This window comes from Mesoplodon bidens (assembly GCF_964165515.1).
Source record: "Mesoplodon bidens genome assembly, chromosome: 13".
Lineage (NCBI taxonomy): Eukaryota > Metazoa > Chordata > Mammalia > Artiodactyla > Ziphiidae > Mesoplodon > Mesoplodon bidens.
Genome location: NC_138169.1, coordinates 73,492,180 through 73,514,416, shown reverse-complemented (window position 1 = coordinate 73,514,416; position 22,237 = coordinate 73,492,180). Strand labels below are relative to the sequence as shown.

At 46.9% G+C, this 22,237-nt stretch overlaps 1 protein-coding gene across 2 annotated transcripts in view; it reads right to left on the bottom strand.

The window, feature by feature from the left end:
- The window catches only part of NEDD4L (NEDD4 like E3 ubiquitin protein ligase), a 350,990-nt gene extending 329,029 nt beyond the window's left edge, over window positions 1-21,961 (bottom strand). For both annotated transcript variants that reach the window (XM_081253287.1, XM_081253288.1), the window contains exon 1: window positions 21,632-21,961. In XM_081253287.1, coding sequence (XP_081109413.1) covers window positions 21,632-21,679 — 48 coding nt within the window. In that variant the 5' untranslated portion in view covers window positions 21,680-21,961. The remainder of the gene's footprint in view (window positions 1-21,631) is intronic.
- Between the last annotated feature and the right edge of the window lie 276 nt (window positions 21,962-22,237).

Here is a 22,237-nt window from a genome sequence, read left to right as displayed (position 1 = left end):
GGAGGCTCTAAAAAAGCGTTCACAAAAGGCTTCAAAAAATATGAGATGTAACAGGAAAGAGACAAGCAACTGAAGAGACTACGGGGAAAAAATAAGAAAATGTGTATATATTTCTACCGTATAAAAACCCACTAGTAATTTCTGCTCTTTTACTTTTGTTAACATAGAGAAGATTTACCAAGTTTCTCTCCTGATTCTAATTCTACGAGATATGAATAGTAAAGAACGTGGCTGATTCTTTTGCTGTAACACTAAGAAGTGTGGCGTGTCAGTACAGCCACCTTGGAACCCTAAGCACCTATTTCAATAGTAAGTCATCATTCCACATCTGGAACTGGGCTTTGTCTGCTGGAGGAGCTGCCACTGAAGTCCATTACATCTGACACCCTGAGTGGTGGGCAAGTGTGCCTTCCCAGGGGATAAATTTAACTTCTAGAAACAGCTTCAAAGCCAACCATAGTGACTAAGAGGAGGGCTCAACCCAGTTAAGACCATTTTAATGAGGTGTTGTTATAAGGTAATGAGCCTAACGTGTCTAGTCACCTGGCTGAGAAGGCAGCTTTGACAGAGTAAGGATTACCAAGAAATTCACTGACCCCTGGTTACCCTGTTAAGAGTACAGGCAAGGCCTCCCCAAGAAACCACCTTGAATGGCAATGCTCCTTTGGATGGGCAACGTCCAACACGTCTGTTAAAATAAATAAACTGGGGCTTCCCTGGTGGCGCAGTGGTTGAGAGTCCGCCTGCCGATGCAGGGGACACGGGTTCGTGCCCTGGTCCGGGAAGATCCCACATGCAGCCGAGCGGCTGGGCCCGTGAGCCATGGCCGCTGAGCCTGCGCGTCCGGAGCCTGTGCTCCGCAACGGGAGAGGCCACAACAGTGAGAGGCCTGCGTACCGCAAAAAACAAACAAACAAACTGCTCCTTATTTTACTGTTGACCCTGGCTCAGATAAGCAAAGGGCGAAAGGCATTTTTTTTAAAAGCAAGAACCCTGAAGTACAACTCCAAGTGTGTAGCTGAGGCACCCACTCAACACTGAGCACAGCACCCGGACAGGTGCCTTCCTTGCCAGGGGACTCCAGAGCCAATAAAAATGGAGTTCTGTTTGCCTTGAAAACAGTACAACAAAAGCATTTCTGACTTGGGAAATCAGCAAGGTCATCTGATGGAGGCAATGGAAAGAGGGTTGCTAAGGAATGGAAAGGTGAGAGCCTGACTGAACTGTGTTCTCTAACCAGGGGAATGCTCAGCACAAAGCTGTCTTTAAAAGCAAAGAGAAGATCAGGGCAAGATCCAATAGCGACTATGGCACAAGATGTATTAGATCTAATTGACATTCTCAATGTAGACGGTTACTGGGCCAGGTGAGAATCATCCGTATTCTGATGGATCACAGCTGCGTGATGACAGAGCTGGAAGACAAAATACATGGGCCGTCCAAAGAGGTTCTGCCACCCACCACAGCAACTCCCTCCCTGCTGGATGAGAGCGAGGACCGCATCTGGTCCAGGAAGCCTCAGGCCATGACGATCTTAATATATGAATACAAGTACATTCTAGTTCATCCACAGGACCACTTTAAGTAACGGAGTGCTTGCTATGATTTCTGGGGCTAAAACTGGTCTTAGTATTCATGATCGAGAGGGCATTGGTAATTCCACTGTGTGTCCAGCTAACGAGACGGATGTGTCTGTGCTCCAGCACATGGTATAATAGAAGTCTGAATAATGGGAGTAAAGGAAAACAGAGTGAGTAACCACCACCTGGCACGTGCTTTGAGAAGAAAACCTGGCCCAGCAGCCAGTACTTCCTGAACACAGACGACAGATGCGGCTTCAACAACTCAGAATCACCTGCCACATTAAAAACCATACAGTTAATTTGAACTGAATTAGGTGGGGAACTGGATTTGTAATGAATCCGTGTGTTGGCTACAGTGATAGTTATGGTGATAGATGCATTATAAACACATTCATTCCTCCTTTTATGTTGGGATATATTTTAAGAAACATAATAAAAATAATTGAAGTCAACCCGTGAAGTTCTCATTTATGTCCTTTCCCTCAAGGCGGTGTACTTTATTCAGCCTTTAAAAAAAACGCTATATAATTTTTGCTTGCTGCCTTCCCATTGCAGAAAAGGAAACCCATGATTAACTGTCCTTCCCAAGGCAAGCAATATTAGAATAAGGTACTCCTCATCGGGAAATCTTGAAGCAGGAAAAAAAAAAAAGAAAAAACCTAAGCCCAATCAGGTAAGCACTGAGTAAACAGTAACACTAATATAGTGAATAAAACATGTTATTTTTATTATTATTCTTCAATACTGGGTTAAATTTAGAAGTGATCTTTTAATTGATCACCTCTTCAATTTTTTTGGTCAAAATGTCCTATTACTGCTTTCGTGTTATACGTGTAAATCTACACCAGGAATGTGAAAAGAAAAAAAACACACTCGAGTTCAATGTTGTATGTAGTATAATCCAGGCCAGCAACCAGCACACTGTGTAAAGTTCTGAGTCCTCCCTTTTCTCCGTTTTTTTTTCTGATTTTCTATGAAAACATGAACTCTCCTAACATAAAGCTGAAGGCCCTGCTGTTTGCTTACCAAACTCCTGCCCTCCTAAGCTTCTAATTTCTAGCAGAATTGGCATCAGATTGGAAGCTGCAGCAAACAGGTTTCCCCCAAAGAAGCATTGCCTGGATGCAGGAGTCCCAGCACCTCTAAGGACAAAAGAGCCAACAGGTAAAGGACAGAAACTGCACGCTCACCCAATGGTCCCAGCAGCCCAACCAAGCACCAGGGCGCTGTGAGGCCAGACACAAAACAGGACTTGGGGTCAACACAAAGACTGTTTTATGCAGAGAAATCATGCCCACAAAAACCTATCTCAGCAGGTCAGCCTCATTCAGATGACCATCGAAAGACTGTATCTTAAAATGCATAACCTTGAAAATACCAGTAATATGACATTACAAAGAGTTCAAATGTGGAAACTGTGTCCCTAAGCCTCTACTATCACGGGCCACCAAGGAAGGCTGCCTGGGAACCAGATAATAACCATTAAAAGCAGACAGCAGCTGACAGAATTCTAAACCCCACACTCTCTCTTGAGCTATCAAAAGCCCTCTTGTCATTCCAGACCACACTAAAACAAACTAATTCTCAAAAGGGCTCCTTACCTCTGGCAAATCAAGGTATTTTTAACAGTTCTGCTATCTCTAAATCCAGAGCAGTCCCGAATGACCCTCCCAATTTCTCCCCCAAGGGATACTCAGTAATTAAATTACTGAGAAGCTGCAATGGTTAATATGCCCAGGGAATAAATAGGGCTTAAAATGATCATTTTCACATTTTATTTTACCTTAATTTAACACTAGTATTTTTAAAAGGAAAAGATGGTACATATTCATATTTGCAGGAGAAAGTCGACATCTAGACAATGATAACTTCTGTGAACTCCCCGCTGTAAGACCTTCGGGACTGGAAAATTCAGTCCTGTGCAGAGCTGCGTATAAATAACCACCTTCCTTCCTGCCTTCTCCAGTCTGGAGCCAGCACTACAGAAAAAAGAGCCCCACAATTCAATGTGCCTCTTCCTTTGCAGCTCTGCAAGGAATAAAACAGCAGGAGAACTGAAAAGGGCACGTCTACACTGGGACATACACAAGACCCGGGTTCAAATTCCAACTCTGGCACTTACTAGCTCCAAGCCACCCATGCTCTCTAAGCCTTGGTTTTGCCATCTGAAAAACGTGGAAAAGAGTATTTAATAATCTCACATGATGGGTTAATGGATTAAATTAGATAACCACGTAAAACTGGTATATACTAGTGCAGGACTTCTGCACCTTGGCACTACTGGCGTTTGGGGCCATATAGTTCTTTATCGTGGCAGCCATCCCGTGCCTTGTAGGATGTTTAGCAGCATCCCTGGCCTTACCCACTAGATGCCGGTAGCACCTCCTAAGTTGTAACAACCAAAAATGTCTCCAGGCACTGCCAAGTGTTTCAGGGGGCAGGGGGCTTACTCCACAGTTTAAAACCACTGTACCAGGTATTTAGTAAATATTTAATTTTAAAAAGGGTTTCTCCCTTCCTCTCATCCAATAGTCTTCTGAAACAAACCTGGGTGGCACGGATTTATTCTAGACTGCTCCCTTTTTCTCACCTAATCAATCAGTAACCACATCCAATCCATCTCTGATATACCTCCTGCTTTTATCCCGCCCCCCCTCCGGCTGGGTTGGTTCCACTGTCATCACCACCAACTCTGCCCAGCCAGCTGCAGGACCTCCCACTGTGGTCCAACCTCACATCCATTCTCCCGGTGCTGCGTGGTGAGCATTAGAAAAGCACAGATCTACGTGGGTTCTCCAAGCGCTTCAGAAGATAAAGTTCCAGTTCCTTGACAAGGTCCACAAGGCTGTTCACATGCAGCCACTTCCTCCTGTGACTTGGGCCACCCATGCCTCCGCTGTCCTTCCTCCCTACTCCCTGGAGAACTGCTCCGAGACACCGTGAGGTGGTGGTTCCACCCACAGGCTCTGCAGCCAGAGTGCCTTGGTTCGAGTCCTGGCTCTGCCACTTACTAGCTCTGTGGCCCCCAAGCAAGTTAGCTAACCTCTCTGTGCCTCAGTTTTCCCATCTGTGAGATGGAGATAAAAGTACCCACCTCCAAGAGCTGTTGTGAAGATTCCACGACTTTTCGTCAGATATACACATCAGCACCTAGCATGTGAAAAGTGCCTGAATTTTAACTACTAGCTTATTTTAATCTAAAACTCAGCTCAGATGCCAGTGTTCGAAGCCGGACACCAGTGTTTTCCACCCACCTTCACAGCCCAGACTCAACAGCACCGTCCTGCACAGTTATTGCTACTGCTTCACTGACCACAAGTGACTGCTGTGTACATGCCCGTCACAAACAGGTCAGACCCTCAGAGCAAGGGCTGTGTGCCACTGGCCATCTCAGTGCCCAGCACAACATTAGGCCCCGTGCGTGGCTGCTCCACACAAGACAGAATCTCAGATTAGACAATCTCATCAGATCAGCTGGTCCAAAAAGACCCCTTATTTGCTCATGCCATACAGATTACCCCTCCATTTTTCTAGACTATATCATTACTTACTTAAAATTTTCTTAACTATCCTCCTTCCCTAAAATTCTAAAAGGTCTCCTGCTTCTCTAAGCCCCCTGTAAAAGGCAAACACATTCCAAAGAAGGGCACAGACTCAACTTTGATCATTTTACACTGGGTTTTAGTTTCCACAGATTCTTTAAAAGGGCAAAGAAATCCTTGAAACTGCCACTGCCCAGACCAGAGCATCTGCTTGAAACCATCATTTTGCAGACTCTAGAATTAAGGTCATCTGGCAAAGAAGGGCAATGCCTTTGTTGCCCAGGTGTTAAAATCACTACAACAAGACTGGGAAATTGAGATAAAGTAGGAGTTTGGGATTAACATATACACACTACTGGGTATGAAACAGGTAAACAAGGAAGTACTGTAGAGCACAAGGAACTATACTCAACATCTTGTAACAAACTATAATGGAAAAGAATCTGAAAGAGTGTATATATATATAAACACACAGCTATGTATGTATGTGTAACTGAATCACTTTGCTGTACACTTGAAACACAATATTGTAAATTAACCATACGTCAATTTTTTTTTCCCTGGCCGCACCACACAGCTTGTGGAATATGGGATCTTAGTTCCCTGACCAGGGATTGAACCCGGGCCCTCGGCAGTGAGAGTGCAGAGTCCTAACCACTGGACTGCCAGGGAATTCCCTATACTTCAAATTTTTTTTAATCATTAAAAAAAAAAAAAGACTGGGAAACTGAGAAGTCCCTCCTCCCTGGAGTGACAGGATGCTATAAAATTTGGGAGTTACCAACTCACCTCATCCCATCCATCGAATTGTCCATTACTGGTCACTCCTGCCCCTTCCTGTACTTTTTAATCTTCTTTTTGTGTATTATGACCAGCCTCATTCTAACAAGACTGAAGTTGACTGTTACAAAATAACAACAATATACAAAATATAAGACTATAAAAGGGCTTCGAATGGACAAATAAGGTCCGAGGACCCCAGAAAGTGAACTGTGGTTCTCAACCACTCATTAGAACAGTACTTCTCAAGCTTGCTGCTCAGTTTAAAAGGTTAAAAATTTCTCAAATCTCCTCTCTGTGCTGTCTGAAATTCTTTGATTGATATTTCATTTATAGAAGTGTAAAACTAGGTCTACGGTCTATGGTACTAGCTGCCACCGAGCTGGTTCCTTGGGGTTCCATGTGGCTCTGCTACCAGCTGTGTTTGATGTCGACTCAATTCTCCCACGCCTTTTTTTTTTTTTTTTTTTTTTTTGCGGTACGCGGGCCTCTCACTGCTGTGGCCTCTCCCGTTGCGGAGCACAGGCTCCGGACGTGCAGGCCCAGCAGCCATGGCTCACGGGCCCAGCCGCTCCGCGGCATGTGGGATCCTCCCGGACCGGGGCACGAACCCGCGTCCCCTGCATCGGCAGGCGGACTCTCAACCACTGCGCCACCAGGGAAGCCCTCTCCCACACCTTTTTAACTGCAAATGGAAACTTCTGTTCACACAGCCAGGCACACAATTATTTGGCATTCACTGGGCAGCAGGACATCGCTGGTGTATTAAGTCAATTTTGGTCTTATTTCCTTAGCTTGAGACACTGAAGAATCACTTACGGCGACACCAAGATGATGTCAAATGCAGGCCCAGAAATTCTACAGCTGTGATCACCTAAGAGCCGGCCCCTCGGCCTTCACCCCAACCTCACTGCACGAGCAGATCCCCTTTCTGCATCACCTTCTCCCTCTCTGCCACAAACACACACACACACTGGTATCTCCCAACTGGAGAAAAGAAAACATCCTCCAGGACCCTGGTCCCTGCTTAGCTGCAGCCACGTCTCTTCACTCCTGTTCACGGCAAAATTCCTTTGAAGAGTTGCCTCTGCATGCCCACATTTCCTTCCTCTCCTACCTGGGGCATCCCTTCCCCGCCTCCTGATCACCAGGGCGTCCACCTAGTCACATCCACACACACTCACTGTCCTCCTGCCACCGGATGCTGCAGACAACTCCCACTCCCCCTCCCCCCCCAGGCCACACGTGGTTAGAGGCCACGCCTGCTCGCTCCAAAGGCTGACAGACCCAGGGCCTGTGCTCTCCTCTCACTAGTCCTCGTTTCTCCGAGTTCCCAGGCCCCACAAGCTAACCACATGCTGAGAACCCCAACGTCCCACCCCTGCCCCGATAGCTCCACTGGGCTCCAGAGGCTTATACCTACCTGCTCGCTGGCATCACCTGGAAGCTGAGTAGGTATATTACTCTTAACCTAATCAAAACAGACCTTTGGATTTCCTCATTTCCCCTGAATCTTATTCCTCTCAAGATCTTCCTCTCGGTAACTGACCACCTAATTGCTCACACCATAATCCTGGGTGGTAACTCCATATCTGTCTATCAAGACCCAGGCAATTCCTCCAGAATACACGCCAAATCCACCCATGTCACCACACTGCGCTGTGCCCTTCCTCGGACCCCAGCCCACCACCACCTCTTGACCAACCAGTGCTGGAGTTTCCGGACTGGTCTCCTTGCTTTCATTCTTGTCCTTCCCCCAACAGTCCTTTCTCCCCAGAGGTGCTTCAAGTCACAAATCAGATTCTGCTACTCCTCTGCTTAAAAGCCTCCAATGGCTCCCCAGCTGTGCTGAAAAAACCCAGCCCTCTGGATCGGTCCCCTGTCCACACCCCTGACCATTGCCTGCCAGTACCCCCGCCCCCCATGCTCCAGTCAGGCTAATTCTCTCTCTGTTCCTCAAGCTTGTTGCCTCTGTGTTTGCTATCCCCACTGTCTGGAATATTCTGTCCCCAAACCTCAAGTAGCTGTCAACACCTCATTCAGATCTCGGCTGAACTGCTGTTACAGTATACTATAGGTTCTAGAAGAGCAGGTGCACACCCATGGCACCCGGCGGGGGCACTCTGCCCCCCTCAAGGACGTGAAATTTGCAAAAACATGTCAGAGCCTCTCCCTGATGCCGGGATGGCAAATGTTCACACCACCCAGCCTCACTGCTGCAACCCTTCATTCACCACGATGGGCCTGATTCACACTTAGAGGGGACTGCTTCTGGGAAGAGGGATGCTGCACTTCCCAGCATCAGACACCACTTCCTGTGTTTGGGGATTCCCACAGCGTGAGTTCTGGTAGGAGGCTGGGTCCCTCTCCCACTACAGAAACCAAAAGTTTAAAAGGGGAAGAAACAGACTCGTCGCACCCCTCCCCCAGCAGCAAGGGTGTAAGCCCATGGTTGTGGTGAGCCAATCAGAGGCTCCTGCCCGAGTTTTCCCACTAGGGACGCAAAGAGATAGGGGGCAGAAAAGAATCAGTGTAGCGGGCCTGAGGCTGCCATCCTTAGAAAGCCCACTTGCAAGATTGGCTCCTGGCTGGCTTGCCTCCACTGATAAAGACATTCCCTAAATGGTAAGTGTGCCTCAGTGTGCCCAGACTGTGCAAACACCTGCCTTCCTTCTGGGAGCCTGGAATTTTAGTACATGGTAGGCAGAGGGCGCTTACACAATCAGTCCCCAATAAAAAGCTTGGGCACTGAGTCTCTAAGGAGATTCCCTGGTAGCCAACATTTCCTATATGTGGTCACAGTAGCTGCTAGAGGAATTAAGCACATCCTGTGTGACACCCCTGGAGAAGGCCTCTTGGAAGCTCCCGCCTGGTTTCCTCCGGATGTCAGTCCGGGCATCTTTATCCCTTTACCGATTTTGCTTTGTTACCCTTTCGCGTAATAAACTGTAACTGTCAGTGTACCCATTTCTGGGCCTTGTGAGTCCTTCTGCTGAATCATCGAGACTCAGACTGGTTGTGAGGACCCGCAACACAAGTAGGAAATAAGAGAGCTGATGCAGCTACAGCAGGTGCAGCCCTGCCACACGGCATCCAGACATGGGTGGGGAACATTGTCGGAGGTGGCATTCAGTGTCTAAGAGCCCTGGAGCCCTTGTCAGATGGTTCCTGCAGGTTCTCTGGCTGCAATTCTGGGTGTCCAGCCTCCCTTAGTCCCTGACCACTGCCCAGGTTTGGCTTTCCAGCTTTCCAGGTACTTCTGTGCTGTGCAAAATGCCTTCAGTAAATCCCTTTCTGCTCAAATTCATCAGAATTGGTCACTGTTGCTTTCAATCGAGAGCCCTAACTATCACAGATTTTGTGATATACTGGCATTATAAATAAAATTGGAATGCCCGAAGAGGGGTGGGGTAGGTGGAGGGTCCTGTGAGTCCCACAATACCAGGCTGGAGAAGTTGGTCATTCTGAGTAGGTAAAGCAAAGGGAGAGTGAGATTAAGTGCCCTGTTGTCTGTTGGACCCAAACTTTGTGCCTCTTCATTGGAGGCTATTTTTCGAATCACCCTGAGGCAGAAACAATGGGATGGGTAGGGCATAGAGACCTGTCCCTAAGACACAGAAATTCCCAGAAGCACCGACTTCATCTAGATAAGATCACTGGCTGTCACTACCAGCCCATGGAATTCACTGGAAGCAAAAACACCCGGAACCTAAGTTTTCATGGGAGCAATACTGCCACGTATTCAGCTCAGATGATGCCAGCCTATGGCTGCTCAACTCCCAGACAAACCACCCTGAAGTCCCAAACTCACACCAAGCAGGACCCAAGAGGAGGGGCTCTGCCAGTTCCCATCCATCCAGGTCTGGCTGTAGAAGACAAGGACCAAGGAGGATCCTCACACGGGACATAATGCAGCAGAGCCGGAAGCTGCCAGACTGGCTGATCAAGGCAAGAACTCCTTATTATTCCTGTTCCACCAGCAACCGTACCCTGAGCTTCCCTATTTTCTCCCTCTCCAAATGGGAGGTTTATTATTGTAATAACCTGTTCCTTCCTCACCACTGGAGGCTGGATGGTTTGGGGGGAACACAACCAATTAAGCCACAGTCACGAGACCAAAAAACAACCCTTATTTCAGGTGGAAGAGACCTGACAGTGTATACTTACAGGCATATTTGGGTTGCCTCCCTGGGGCAAGGGAGCGTGTGATTTCATGAAGTCATGGACATTTCTGAAGGTGCGTGAATTATCCAACAGGTGCACTATGGGCTGAAACAATAAGGCAATAAAGGTAATTCCACCCCTTCTTTCCCACTGGCTGGCTGAGGGATGAGCAGATCTAAGCTTCCGTGGGCCAGTGAGACACAGCGAGAGATTTCCTGGGTGATTATGGGAATAAGATTTCCTTTATCTTAAGCGGAAAGCCACAGGAAGCGATTATCTTTCCTCCGCAAGGAGAAAAAGAGAACAAAGCTCTAACTGCCACTGGCAGCCACCCTCAGACCAATAAGGCCTCTGAACAGGGCCAGGCTGTAGATGGTGGAGTCGTGAAAAGCAAACTTGATTGCTCGATGATATCATTGAGCTGGCACTTTTCCTACGGTCCAGGTGGGTACTTCTTTTTTTTTTTTTTGCGGTACGCAGGCCTCTCACTGCTGTGGCCTCTCCCGTTGCGGAGCACAGGCTCTGGACGCGAAGGCTCAGCGGCCATGGCTCACGGGCCCAGCCGCTCCGCGGCATGTGGGATCTTCCCGGACCGGGGCACGAACCCGTGTCCCCTGCATCGGCAGGCGGACTCTCAACCACTGCGCCACCAGGGAAGCCCAGGTGGGTACTTCTTAATAGACACATCATAACTGAACAAGAGAGATGAGGTTGGAGTCGCCATGACAACTATCAAGAATCTACCATAACACACAAGTTGAGATTGGCCAACTCAAGTGCCACAATTGTAAGACACCATCACGTGTAAGCTGTAACTTTGGGGAGGATGGGGGATACGGAGGAGGTAAGTGTGCAAGGAAGCTACAACCACATTAAACACACTTATCAACTGCAAGATGCATCCTTATTTCAGAAACACTAAAAGGTTGATGGAAGGGGAATAGAGCCATGTCCCAGGTTAGATGTAACCTAGTATTTGCCAACTCTGTCCTTCCGTTTAGGAAGGAACCGCCATGAAACATACCCTGGGAAACACTGACACTCAAGGGACGTTACTCAAGGGACGTTACTTAGCTTGAAGGTAAAACAAAGAAGAGTTTCCAGCCACTCTGTTATGTGTCCCTATGACTATAGCTCTTCATAGTTATCACCTTGATATCTAAACGCTACTCAATGCTGCAATTAGGTAACGACAAGACCTCTCACTCAAAACCCAAGAAAACAAAATACAGAGAAACAAATTTGAGTTTGATCACAGGTGACAATTTTCATAGTACACACAGGAAAAAGTCAGAACACTACTAAAGATTTAAATGACTTTAATGCAACTGTAGTGCCCTGAATGATGAAAATACAAATCATACGTGTCTACAGTGGAGAAAATGAAACATCTAGTTTGCAAGCTGCTGGTGAAAAAAAGATCGGATTTACCAGCCACTTTTTCTGAAAAAATAACCAACCTTTTACCTCTCCCCTCCACTTCCCACCTTGGGAGGCTACTAAAAGGCACAAGTGGCAATGCAATGACCTTGATGTCCTCAGACACAAAGTACAAAGCAGGGCGTTGATAAAATGTGCTCAACTGAACAAACACTATAATATCTGGACGGAACAAGTGCTCTAATTTTTACCCAAAGCCTGAAGTACATGCATTTGGGAGGTTTCTTTCTACCTCATTTTCAGACTTATTCTTATGTTAAGAAAAAAAAAAGTTTGTTGTAGAAATATAGAAAACATTAAGCAAGCAAAAAAGACAAGAAAAAGTATCTGTAATCCCTTTGCTTAAAGATAACTGCCATTAACATCGTGGGTTATATTCCTGGTCATTTTTCCTATGCATAAACACTTTTAACCACAATAGGATTCTACAAAACACCCAGTGTTTTGTAACCTACTTTTCCCACGTACTATTATATTACTGTCGTCTCCATGTTATTAAATATTCTTCAATATCTCCCCACCACTTCTCCCACCCCTGTGGCTGCATAATAAATACCCTTCTCCATCCCACTTCTCCCAGCAAAGGAGGAAAAGCTCTTAGTTCCAGCTTAAATGTTTTCTTTCACTGCGAGTGGCATGGACATATGTACACTACCAAATGTAAAATAGCTAGCTAGTGGGAAGCAGCCGCATCGCACAGGGAGATCAGCTCTGTGCTTTGTGTCCACCTAGAGGGGTGGGATAGGGAGGGTGGGAGGGAGAAGCAAGAGGGAGGAGATACGGGGATATATGTACACGGATAGCTGATTCACTTTGTGATACAGCAGAAACTAACACACCATTGTAAAGCAATTATACTCCAATAAAGATGTTAAAAAATATATTTAAAAAAATCATCATGCTGTAGACCTTAAGCTTATACAATGTTATATGTCAATTATATCTCAATAAACCTGAAGAAATTCCATTAAAAAAAATGTTCTCTTTCACTAATAACACGCACTGACAATTAAGACCTCTATTCCAAAGGCAGGCAGCGCAGCCCATACCAACTTCTCAGTTATCAGCAAAAACATACTCTGGAACTCAAAATCAACAGAGTTCAGCTCACTCTAGTTACAGCTTAATTCAAGAACCACGTTCATTTATCCTCAGAAGCTAACAGGCGAGGAGGAAATACAGCCAGTTCCAAGTTTAAAAACCAACTTACTGTTAATGACAGCTGCTTCCTAATCATCACACACAGTATACAAAGCACAAAAGGAATGAGAAGAAAGGATAGAAGGAAGCAAATTGATGCTCGGTTTTGCTTTTTTTTTTTTTTAAACCCCACACTCCTTCCCCTTTCCTTACCGAATTGCTCGCCAGTGAAGATGAAGATGAAGTTAGCACTCTAATGACACCCAAAGATAAACCACTGATTAACTGAGAGAGGAAAAACATGGAGACTTAGAAAAGAAAGCGCAGGATATTTAACAGATTCCCATTCTTCAAGAGCTGAAAGTAGCTGGGAGAGTCGGAAGTATGTAGAGCTTCTAACTGAGCGGGATACACATCCAGCCACTTTTTCTCACGAATTGTTAACAGTGAGTGCTTATGAAGCAAAGTAAGTCTCTAAGTAGCATCGGCTTGCTTTCATTTTCTGGGAAAACCAGACCAAAGTGACTTCCAGCACTAAAAAACAAAACTTGATACATGTAAATAAAAACGAACCCTTTCGATACAAACATCTTCAGTTAAACAACAGGAAAAGTTAGTAGAGAGGATCTTTGTCGTCTGCTCCATTACCTGGGACCCAAGCCTGTCTTCCCTGGAGTCCCCACATTGGTGACACCTAACGTGGTGGCCAATATGTACGTTAAAACCTTTAAGTCACACAGATGGCCAAAAACCTGTTTAACTTTGAAGTTTAAAACACTGAAACAGATGCTCAACTTGGGCAGCTCCATGTGACCCCCAGCCAGGTGGGAGCGCGTTGTCCATCTTTCTCGCTGCAGCTGCTTCACTCCTATGACAACCCACAAGGGCAAGTCCAGCTTTACAAAGAGCTCTAAAAGACACGAAACGTGATCCAGAACTGCGCCTGAGGAGACCAGGAAGAGCCCGGCCTTGAAGAAGGCTGAAAATGGGAAATATAATTAAAATATGAAAACTGTATTAACAAAGGCAAGACCAAGAATCAGAGGCACAAAAAAGAAAAGAAAAAAAAAAAGAATCACAAGAGGCACAGCTCAGGCCCTTGTCGCTGTTCCACAGGGTCCCCACCCGGGTCTGGTCCCTCAGTCCGGAGGGACCTAGTCACACAGATGGAACACACTGTCTCCATCTGGAAGACAAAGGTGACCACAGAGGTGACCACAGAGGTGACCTGAGCCACTCAAGTGATCCATCAAAATTTCACTTCAGGGCTTCCCTGGTGGTGCAGTGGTTGAGAGTCCGCCTGCCGATGCAGGGGACACGGGTTCGTGCCCTGGTCCGGGAGGATCCCACATGCCGCGGAGCGGCTGGGCCCATGAGCCATGGCCGCTGAGCCTGCGCGTCCAGAGCCTGGGCTCTGCAATGGGAGAGGCCACAGCAGTGAGAGGCCCGCATACCGCAAAAAAAAAAAAAAAAATTTCGCTTCAGCATTATCTGGGAAGCCCTGACAAGTCCCGGGTGATGGGCCACCACCCTAACCAGCAATGGGACTATTCCCTGGGTGTGTTCATCCCCTGCATGGGGCCTCCACCCCTACAAACCCTGCCAAGGGGCATCTTCACAGGATGGATTTCACATCGCAGCATTTTACACTAAAAGAAAAGTCATTTTTGAATGGCCCTTTTTTCCTGGTGAATAGGAAGCATAAAAAGAATACGAAATCTCTCAGTGGATGCTTGCCTGCCAAGAAGTCACCAAACAGTGAATTTGATGACAGCAAGGGAATCTGATAGCCTCACCATTAAACTTGGCCAGTTCTGAATCAATACGGGACTCTGAACTCAGGGACAAAAAGTCGACCAAGGCATCAAATTTAAGCTCATTACCTGGGACGTGCTTATGTAATACAGCTCTTCTCACCTAAAGCCTAATTCAGGCCACACGGGTTCAGAATAAAACATTATGACTATAGGAGATCTTATATTTTCATGAAATAAGTGTCCCAGATCTCTAAGCACTGCTTTTCTCTCTGCCGCAACCTGAGCCGCGGTCTTGCCTCAGGAACCAAGAATATCTCCAGCAATTCGATACCCGGGAGTAGTGATGATTGCTAGTTTCTCTCAAAGTCAATGACAGCAATCATGAAACGGTCTGTACAACACAAGTAGAATGATTCAGAAGTCCTTACACACCCAAGAAGAAAGCACGTGACAGTGGTTCTCAAAGGACCTTTCCTGTGTGTTTGTATGTTTTGGGGGCTTTTTCCCCCAAATCCAAACGCTTGTCCCTCCCCCAGATTTTAATATGTTCTGGATAAGAGGAACCCTGAAAAACTTGGAAAACAGATGATTCCTGATACTGCCCACAATGAGAAATATCACTTTAAGTGTTTTTCGTAAAGAACTGACTTTTTTTTTAGTTAATAGGAGGATATTGTTTTCTAAATCTAGTTTCTTTATCCTCATCTCTAAATTATCCTCCCATTTCTATATTCCACCAACAAGCAACTCCCAAGCCAACAGTAACATCATTAAACAGAAACAGTACAAACGTTGCCACCTATAGTCGGAAAATGAAATATATTTGTTTATACTGTGACCTGGAAGAGAAACAATATAAAAACAGAAAGTAACACTGTCACACTTCTCATGCTCTTCCTTAATCCTAGATCTTAATACTTATCATCATCATATGACTCGTTTATCATTTTAATCCTCTTTTACATGGACTGTCAAAAGATCACTATGTAGTCAGGTGTATTACCAATTCCCAAATCTATCAGTAGGACAGAAACACTTATTCAAAGACCTACTACATCAAAATGCTTAAAAACTCCAGTTAGGGTCTCTTTTGACTGCTGCTACTTGTCCAGGACCCAAAATTCAAGAGCAGCAATAAAACCTGTTTGAACGTCTTCTTAACTCAAAATTAAAAATTTAATATGATCTCAATCTATCACAGAGAAATTAATTTGTTTCTTCCACCAGTCACATACTACCATGTTTTTATGGTATTATATAAATAACTGCACAATACAGAAAGGTTATGAATTATCAATGAACATACAGTTTCTTCCCTTTGGGGTGCGTGCAGAAGCAATGTAGCAGGAATTCTAAAGTACTGCTGTGATGATGTCACATTCCAAAACCATTCTTAACGTCAGAGGTTTCTTCCTTGAGATGATTCATATTTCTCCTGAATGTATACCAAGCATATGGATGCTCCCGCAATTCCCAAACAACTTTCCAAGGAAGTTTCCTGGTGATGTGGGCACTCGCTGCATTGAAGAGACAGGTGCCCAGGCCCCATTCAATCACTTCCCTTTAAATTGCATTCTGGGGACTTCCCTGGTGGTCCAGTGGTTAGGGCTCTGCACTTCCACTGAAAGGGGCATGGGTTCAATCCCTGGTTGGAAAACTAAGATCCCGCAAGCCTCATGGCGAGGCCAAACAAAAATAAAATATAATAAAATTAAAAATTAAAATTAAATTGCATTCCACATGGAAAAGAACTTGCAGTCATCTGAGGATTCCCATTTGCCACTCTCCTCATGCCTTTGACCAAAAAATTGTATTCCGTAAGGAAATACTTTTCAGTGACGACATAATTCAAATAAACATTCTGACTATAAAATTCAGCAGACTATACATTAGAATGTCAATATCTTGCAAATTCCATAGACTCCTTGAAGCAAAGAAAAACCAACAGAGAGGAGAATTTAAAACAATACATTAGGGCTTCCCTGGTGGCGCGGTGGTTGAGAGTCCGCCTGCCGATGCAGGGGACACGGGTTCGTGCCCCGGTCCGGGAAGATCCCACATGCCGCGGAGCGGCTGGGCCCGTGAGCCATGGCGGCTGAGCCTGCGTGTCCGGAGCCTGTGCTCCGCAATGGGAGAGGCCACAGCAGTGAGAGGCCCGCGTATCGCAAAACAAAACAAAACAAAACCAATACATTATATTGGCCGATTTTAAAAACTGCTTTCAAATGTCACCATAAAACCTAGGCCCTTTTAGGGTCTGTTTCTCAAATGTTAGCAGTAATGACACAGATGTAACTGGGGTAGCCCGTGTCCTAGGTAGAGAGTTCACCGACCAGCAGGGATAGGTCTGACTCAGGCAGGCACTTGGAGCTAGAATGAAGGGACAAGGCTTATGTTCCTCTGAGAAGTGGCCTCTCAGCATCCTCCTCCAGATCCAAACAATACCCAAACTGTAATTTCTGAAAGCAATCTTGTGACCATTTTTTGCGCAGCTGCAAAGATGGCCTGCAGGGTTTCTCAAGTAATCTCTAGAAAACACACATGGACCACATTCCATAAATTAACGACTATTCTCAATTACTCACATGTGGCTAATCAGGTGGCCCAGCAGCTAGGTTCCCTGTTTCTTCTCTGCTGATGTCCACTTAAGAGCATTTCCCTTATTCTAGCCCTTTTCTCTAAGACAGAAGAGCAGAAATCTGACTGGCAGTTGACTTTAAATTATTGACTGGACTTTCCTGGTAGCGCAGTTGTTAAGAAGCCGCAGATGGGGTTCGATCCCTGGTTTGGGAATATGCCTCAGAGCAACTAAGCCCGTGCGCCACAACTACTGAGCCTGAACTCTAGAGCCTGTGAGCCACAACCACTGAGCCCATGTGCCACAACTCCTGAAGCCCACACGCCTAGAGTCCGTGCTCCGCAAAAAGAGAAGACACTGAAATGAGAAGCCCGTGCAGTGCAAAGAAGAGTAGCCCCTGCTCACCGCAACTAGAGAAAGCCCACAGACAGTAACGAAGACACAACACAGTCAAAAAAAAAAAAAAAAAATTACTGACTGATGGGGCCGTGGTGTTTGAAACTGATGACCCAGGGTTATCCCAGGCTTCCAATTAGAGTAATTAATGAATTCTAACACATCCTTCTTTTCATATTTTAACATCTCTGAAATAATGATGCTTCATGAAATCAACAGTATTATCACAGCTTGACAGCTTTTCTTTTCTTAGTGGTCGATATAACAGTGGTGCATTTTAAAATTGACAGCATCTTGGAGTAAAGAAAATACTATATCTATGCCAAAGGTTAACCCTAAATGCTTGTTATGAAGCGGGTAATTATATGCAAATGAGCAAGAAGACTCCTAAGGCTATAGGAGAAGAAGAGACCATGGCAACTGTAGCACAGCTGCCGCATCTCAAGGGCCACGACTCAGACCCATTAACTTGCCAGGTGAGAATGTAGCCCCAATGAAGTCAGATTTTTACCATTTTCCATGAAAATTCCCAAGATTGAAAACACTATGGAGATAATACTAAGCAGAGTCCCTGGTCAATTGTGGCCAGAAGCCATCAGTTTACAACCCCTGACATTTAACTCTTACATTATCCTGAATAACTTAGTTATGAAGACTTTTCAAGTACTTGGAAGAGAGGGAGCAAGTTAAAAACTAGGATTGTGGAATCAACAGAACTGGGTTCAAATCCTGGCTCTACAACTTCACTCACTCTGGGTCCTTATGCAGGTCACTTAACCTCTCTGAGTCTCCACTCCTCACCTGTAAATCATAGCATACCTCACTGGGTTCTTACAAGAATTAAATGAGTCAGTAAGTGCATAAAGGCTTAACACAGTGCCAGGTGTAGAGAAAACATATGAAACCTTAGCCAACTATCCTTATTTGCATAAAATAAAGAGGGAGGGTGTCAAAGTACCATCCCACGTCAGCCTGGCCTTCATCTCTATGTCATTTGTTTCATTCTAACCGCCAAAAAATGTAAATGCCGCATCTAAGGAAAAAGTTATCGAACTTGCACTCACCAGAAAATCTTGTAAATAAAGGATACCTTTCTGAGATGCTGTAATAAAAGATTTCAGAAGGTAACAGCAACATTCACCAGTAAACTATGCCAAAATGTGCTGCAGCTTGCCAAAAAATAAACAAAAACAAAAAACCACCAAGGCACTAAGCCAAATGCAGAAACTAGTCCAAACTGTTCTGATTCCAAATCAAATCTGATCCTGGGCCCTGAATCAGAAATTTGGTTAATCTGCTAATCCCTCCAATACCGAAAGCCCTTCGTCTGATAGCAATTTCAAATTTGATTACCTCAATGGACTTAATTTGAATCTGGGTGAATATGAACTATAATTCACCAGAGGAACCCCAGCCAGAAAGGCACAATAAAAAATAAACAGCACAAGCACTCGCACAAGCAAAGCCCACATTTAATCCCTTTCATTTGACAAGCTGGACAGACCTAGGAACAATGCCCTCTGTCTTGGCATCCCGCGATTTTCTGGGTTAATGCAATGCTTCATCACCAGCAGTACTTAGAGCTAAAGAGTCTTTCTGTGACGGGATACAACTAAGTGCATGCGAAACATACAATAATGCTTTTCACCAACCTGCAATGAAAATACAAACTTTTATGAAATTTGCTAGGTATGAATGCCTATTTAGCTAAGAGGTTTATAAGGTGACTCTTCCACACAGCAAGCAAAATACCTTTGTTTGTGATGATCTACGGCACACCAACTGTATGAGCTGAAGTGAACGCCTTGGGAAAACAACCCTGCAGTTTGTTTCATCAGGCATCTACTTTAAGAGCCTGTTAAAATCTTCCATTTGTTTTCTTACACAGACTAATTCAGGAAGACCAAACAAGCTGTTCAAATTCAACAATTTCTTGTTAATATTCCACGAAGGCATCCCTGATCTTCCGAAGGGCAACCTGACAGCATGAAACCTCCCATAAAAAGCAAATACCATAGAAATGTGAAGTCATCAAAACAGCCCTGCCTTTTTTCCCCTCACCACTGGTAGGACAAGCTGAAAAGGGAAGACAGATGTGACCTGTCTTTTGGAATAGTGTGTGGAACTAAATAGTACCACCAACATGGCCACCACTCAATCAATCAATCAATATAACGTCCTCATCACCTCTTGCCATTCCCTATACAGCCCTAAATACCCCTCCAGCGACATACAGGAGTGAACCCAGTCACACACAAACACACACACTCACACACCCTGATTCTGTTTACATTCCATCCTTCACTTTCGCCCTAGACACCAATTAAGATCATCAGTATTAACTCACCTAGACAAAAGTGGTAAGATGTGCTCTGAGTAGATTCTGACACTAACTGTAAATGCAGACAATGCAGAAACTACACTGACATGCATGTGATTCATTTATCCAGCTGCATTTCCCAAAACGCTTTTTTTCCAGGGATTTTTAAGAATAATCATGTCATTTTTTAAAAAGACCTAAGATGAAAGGCAGCTGTCTTCATGCCCCTTTGTTTGGGAATGTGTATCTCACCACCTTTCTAAAAGCTCACTGCCTGCCCTCTACCGCTACTAATTAAATGGAGAAGTAGAGAGTGAAAGAGTAAGCTCCTCAAAGAGAAAACAGGGAGAGGAGATCCCCCTGGGTAAGTGAAACAATGTTACTTTTCACCCATCCTCAGGTAAGTGCACAAAAGGGGGGGAAACATTTTACAAGAGCCCAGCATGGCAAAATGATCGGAAACGCCAATCACATTATTTGCATTGCGATCATTGTTTGATAAAATAAATACCACAGCAAGCTTTACCTAGCACCATTAAGGGGGGGAAAGAAAAACATACCCACAACACCTTCTCCACCCTAAGACACCTATACCATTACACACTTACGGAGCGCGCGCGCACGCGCACGCACACACACACACACACACTGCCAGGGTGGGAGAGAAGCCATAACGTGGTCGTGTCTCTCTATTAACCCCACCCCTATCACCAGAGAAAGAGGGGATCTCAGAAAAGAAAGCAGAGGAAGAAAGAGAAATCCAGAAATCCTTGAATTTCCAGACGTTAACTTATCATGAAATGCACAACCAGGATAGGAAATACCTCCCCGCTGAGTAATGCCTCTTGGGTTGTAAATTCACCTCTCGAAAGGGGAGCCAGACCTGAACGCGCGCCCCGCCAGATGGCAAACCCCTCCTACCTGCTCCATCCAGCCTGCCCGTCACGCCGCGCCAGCGACAGCTGCCCACCCCACTTCTGGCAGAGCAACACACTAATAAGAGCCGAGCGTGGCTGGTCGGGAGAGGTCTAAGCAGTGATGTAGCAGTATCTTCTCAAAAGGGGGGAGTGGGAACCCGCGAGGAGAGAGTGAGGGTAAAAACAAAGCGCTTTCCTGGCGAAACGACAGCCTCGGGGGCGTGGCTTACTTAATTCGCTTCATCAATAAAAAGGATCAATTGAGCTTTCCTCTCTCCACCCACCCCGGAGGTGCTGGATCCCAGAGAGGGGGGAAAAAAAAAATGGCAGGGCTGCAAGCTTCCCCCAAGTTTCCAGCAGCACCTGCCCCCATCCTAGATCTCCTCCCCCCACCAAAAAGACCCCGAAATCCACACTCCTGGCTTTAGACTCTGCAAGACAGAGGGTCGGACACGCACAGCTCAGAACGTTTCACTCTCTCCCACCGTAACAAGCACACACTCATCAGAACACTTGCTGACACCATCATTAGAAAGTTCCAGGGGAAGACAATCCAGGTTTTGCCGCGGCCCCGGGCTCCCCCGCGCGGCGCGGGGCTCCAGCCGCGACCCAGACGTGACACACGTCATGGACTCCCGGGCTGCAGGGGCGAAAGGCGGAAAGTTGCCCCACAGCCCCAGGAGACGCGGCTTGGAAGAAAGGAACACTTGGGCTGAGGAGCGCACGCGCCCTCCTTCCACCCAAGGGCGGGGAGCGGCGAGTGAACCCCGGGCTCGCTGGGCGTCGCGCCGCTTTATTTACAAACAATGCGCAAGGCCGGGGGGGAGGGGCGGCAGGCTCAGGGCGGAAGAAGCGAGCACCCCACCGGGACCCCGCTCCCGGACGCTCCCGCCTTTGGGGTCCTCCTGCAGGCGCGGGGAACGCGCACCCAAGGGTTGGTCCCACTCCCCACTCCCTGCCGCCGTCGGACAGGAACCTCCCGGGGAGTCCCGTCGGGAAGGGGGCGCCGCTCACCTCGTCTTCCGAAAGTCCGTAGACCGCCTCCCCAAGCCCGGTCGCCATGGAGCCGGCCCCCCGCACGGGATCAGACGTGCTCCCGGGCTGCTGGGCTGCGGCGCGGGCGGCCAGGTCTTCCCTCCTCCTCCGGGGCCGTCCGGCCCTGCGCGCGTCCCGCCGGGCGCCGGCAGGTGAGGGACCCCGAGCGCGCGCGCCCCGGCCGCTGCCTGCACCGCTTCCTCCCGGAAGGCTGCGGGGCCTTGCGGGCCGGCGGTCCCGAGAGCGCGCCGTGCAGCGGGCGGCGGCGGCGCAGCGCCAGCCGGGCTTTCCCTCCCTCCCAGCTCGCCCGCAGCTCTCCGCCCCTCTCCGAGCCTGCTCTCTGATCTCTGGAACCCGCCTCGCCCGCCCCCACGCTTGCTCCCTCTCGGCCCCCGCTCTCTCCGCCCCCTCCTACGCCTCCTCCCGCCCCGCGCTCAGAGGGGATCCTCCCCGCCTCGCCGGGGCGGGCATACGCGCCCCCCAAGCCAATCACAGGCCGGGCTGGGGGGCGGGCCGCGGGCGCGGGGGTGGTGGAGTTCGGCCCCAGTGCCCACTCCACCCCCTCGCTCCCCTGCGGTTCACCGC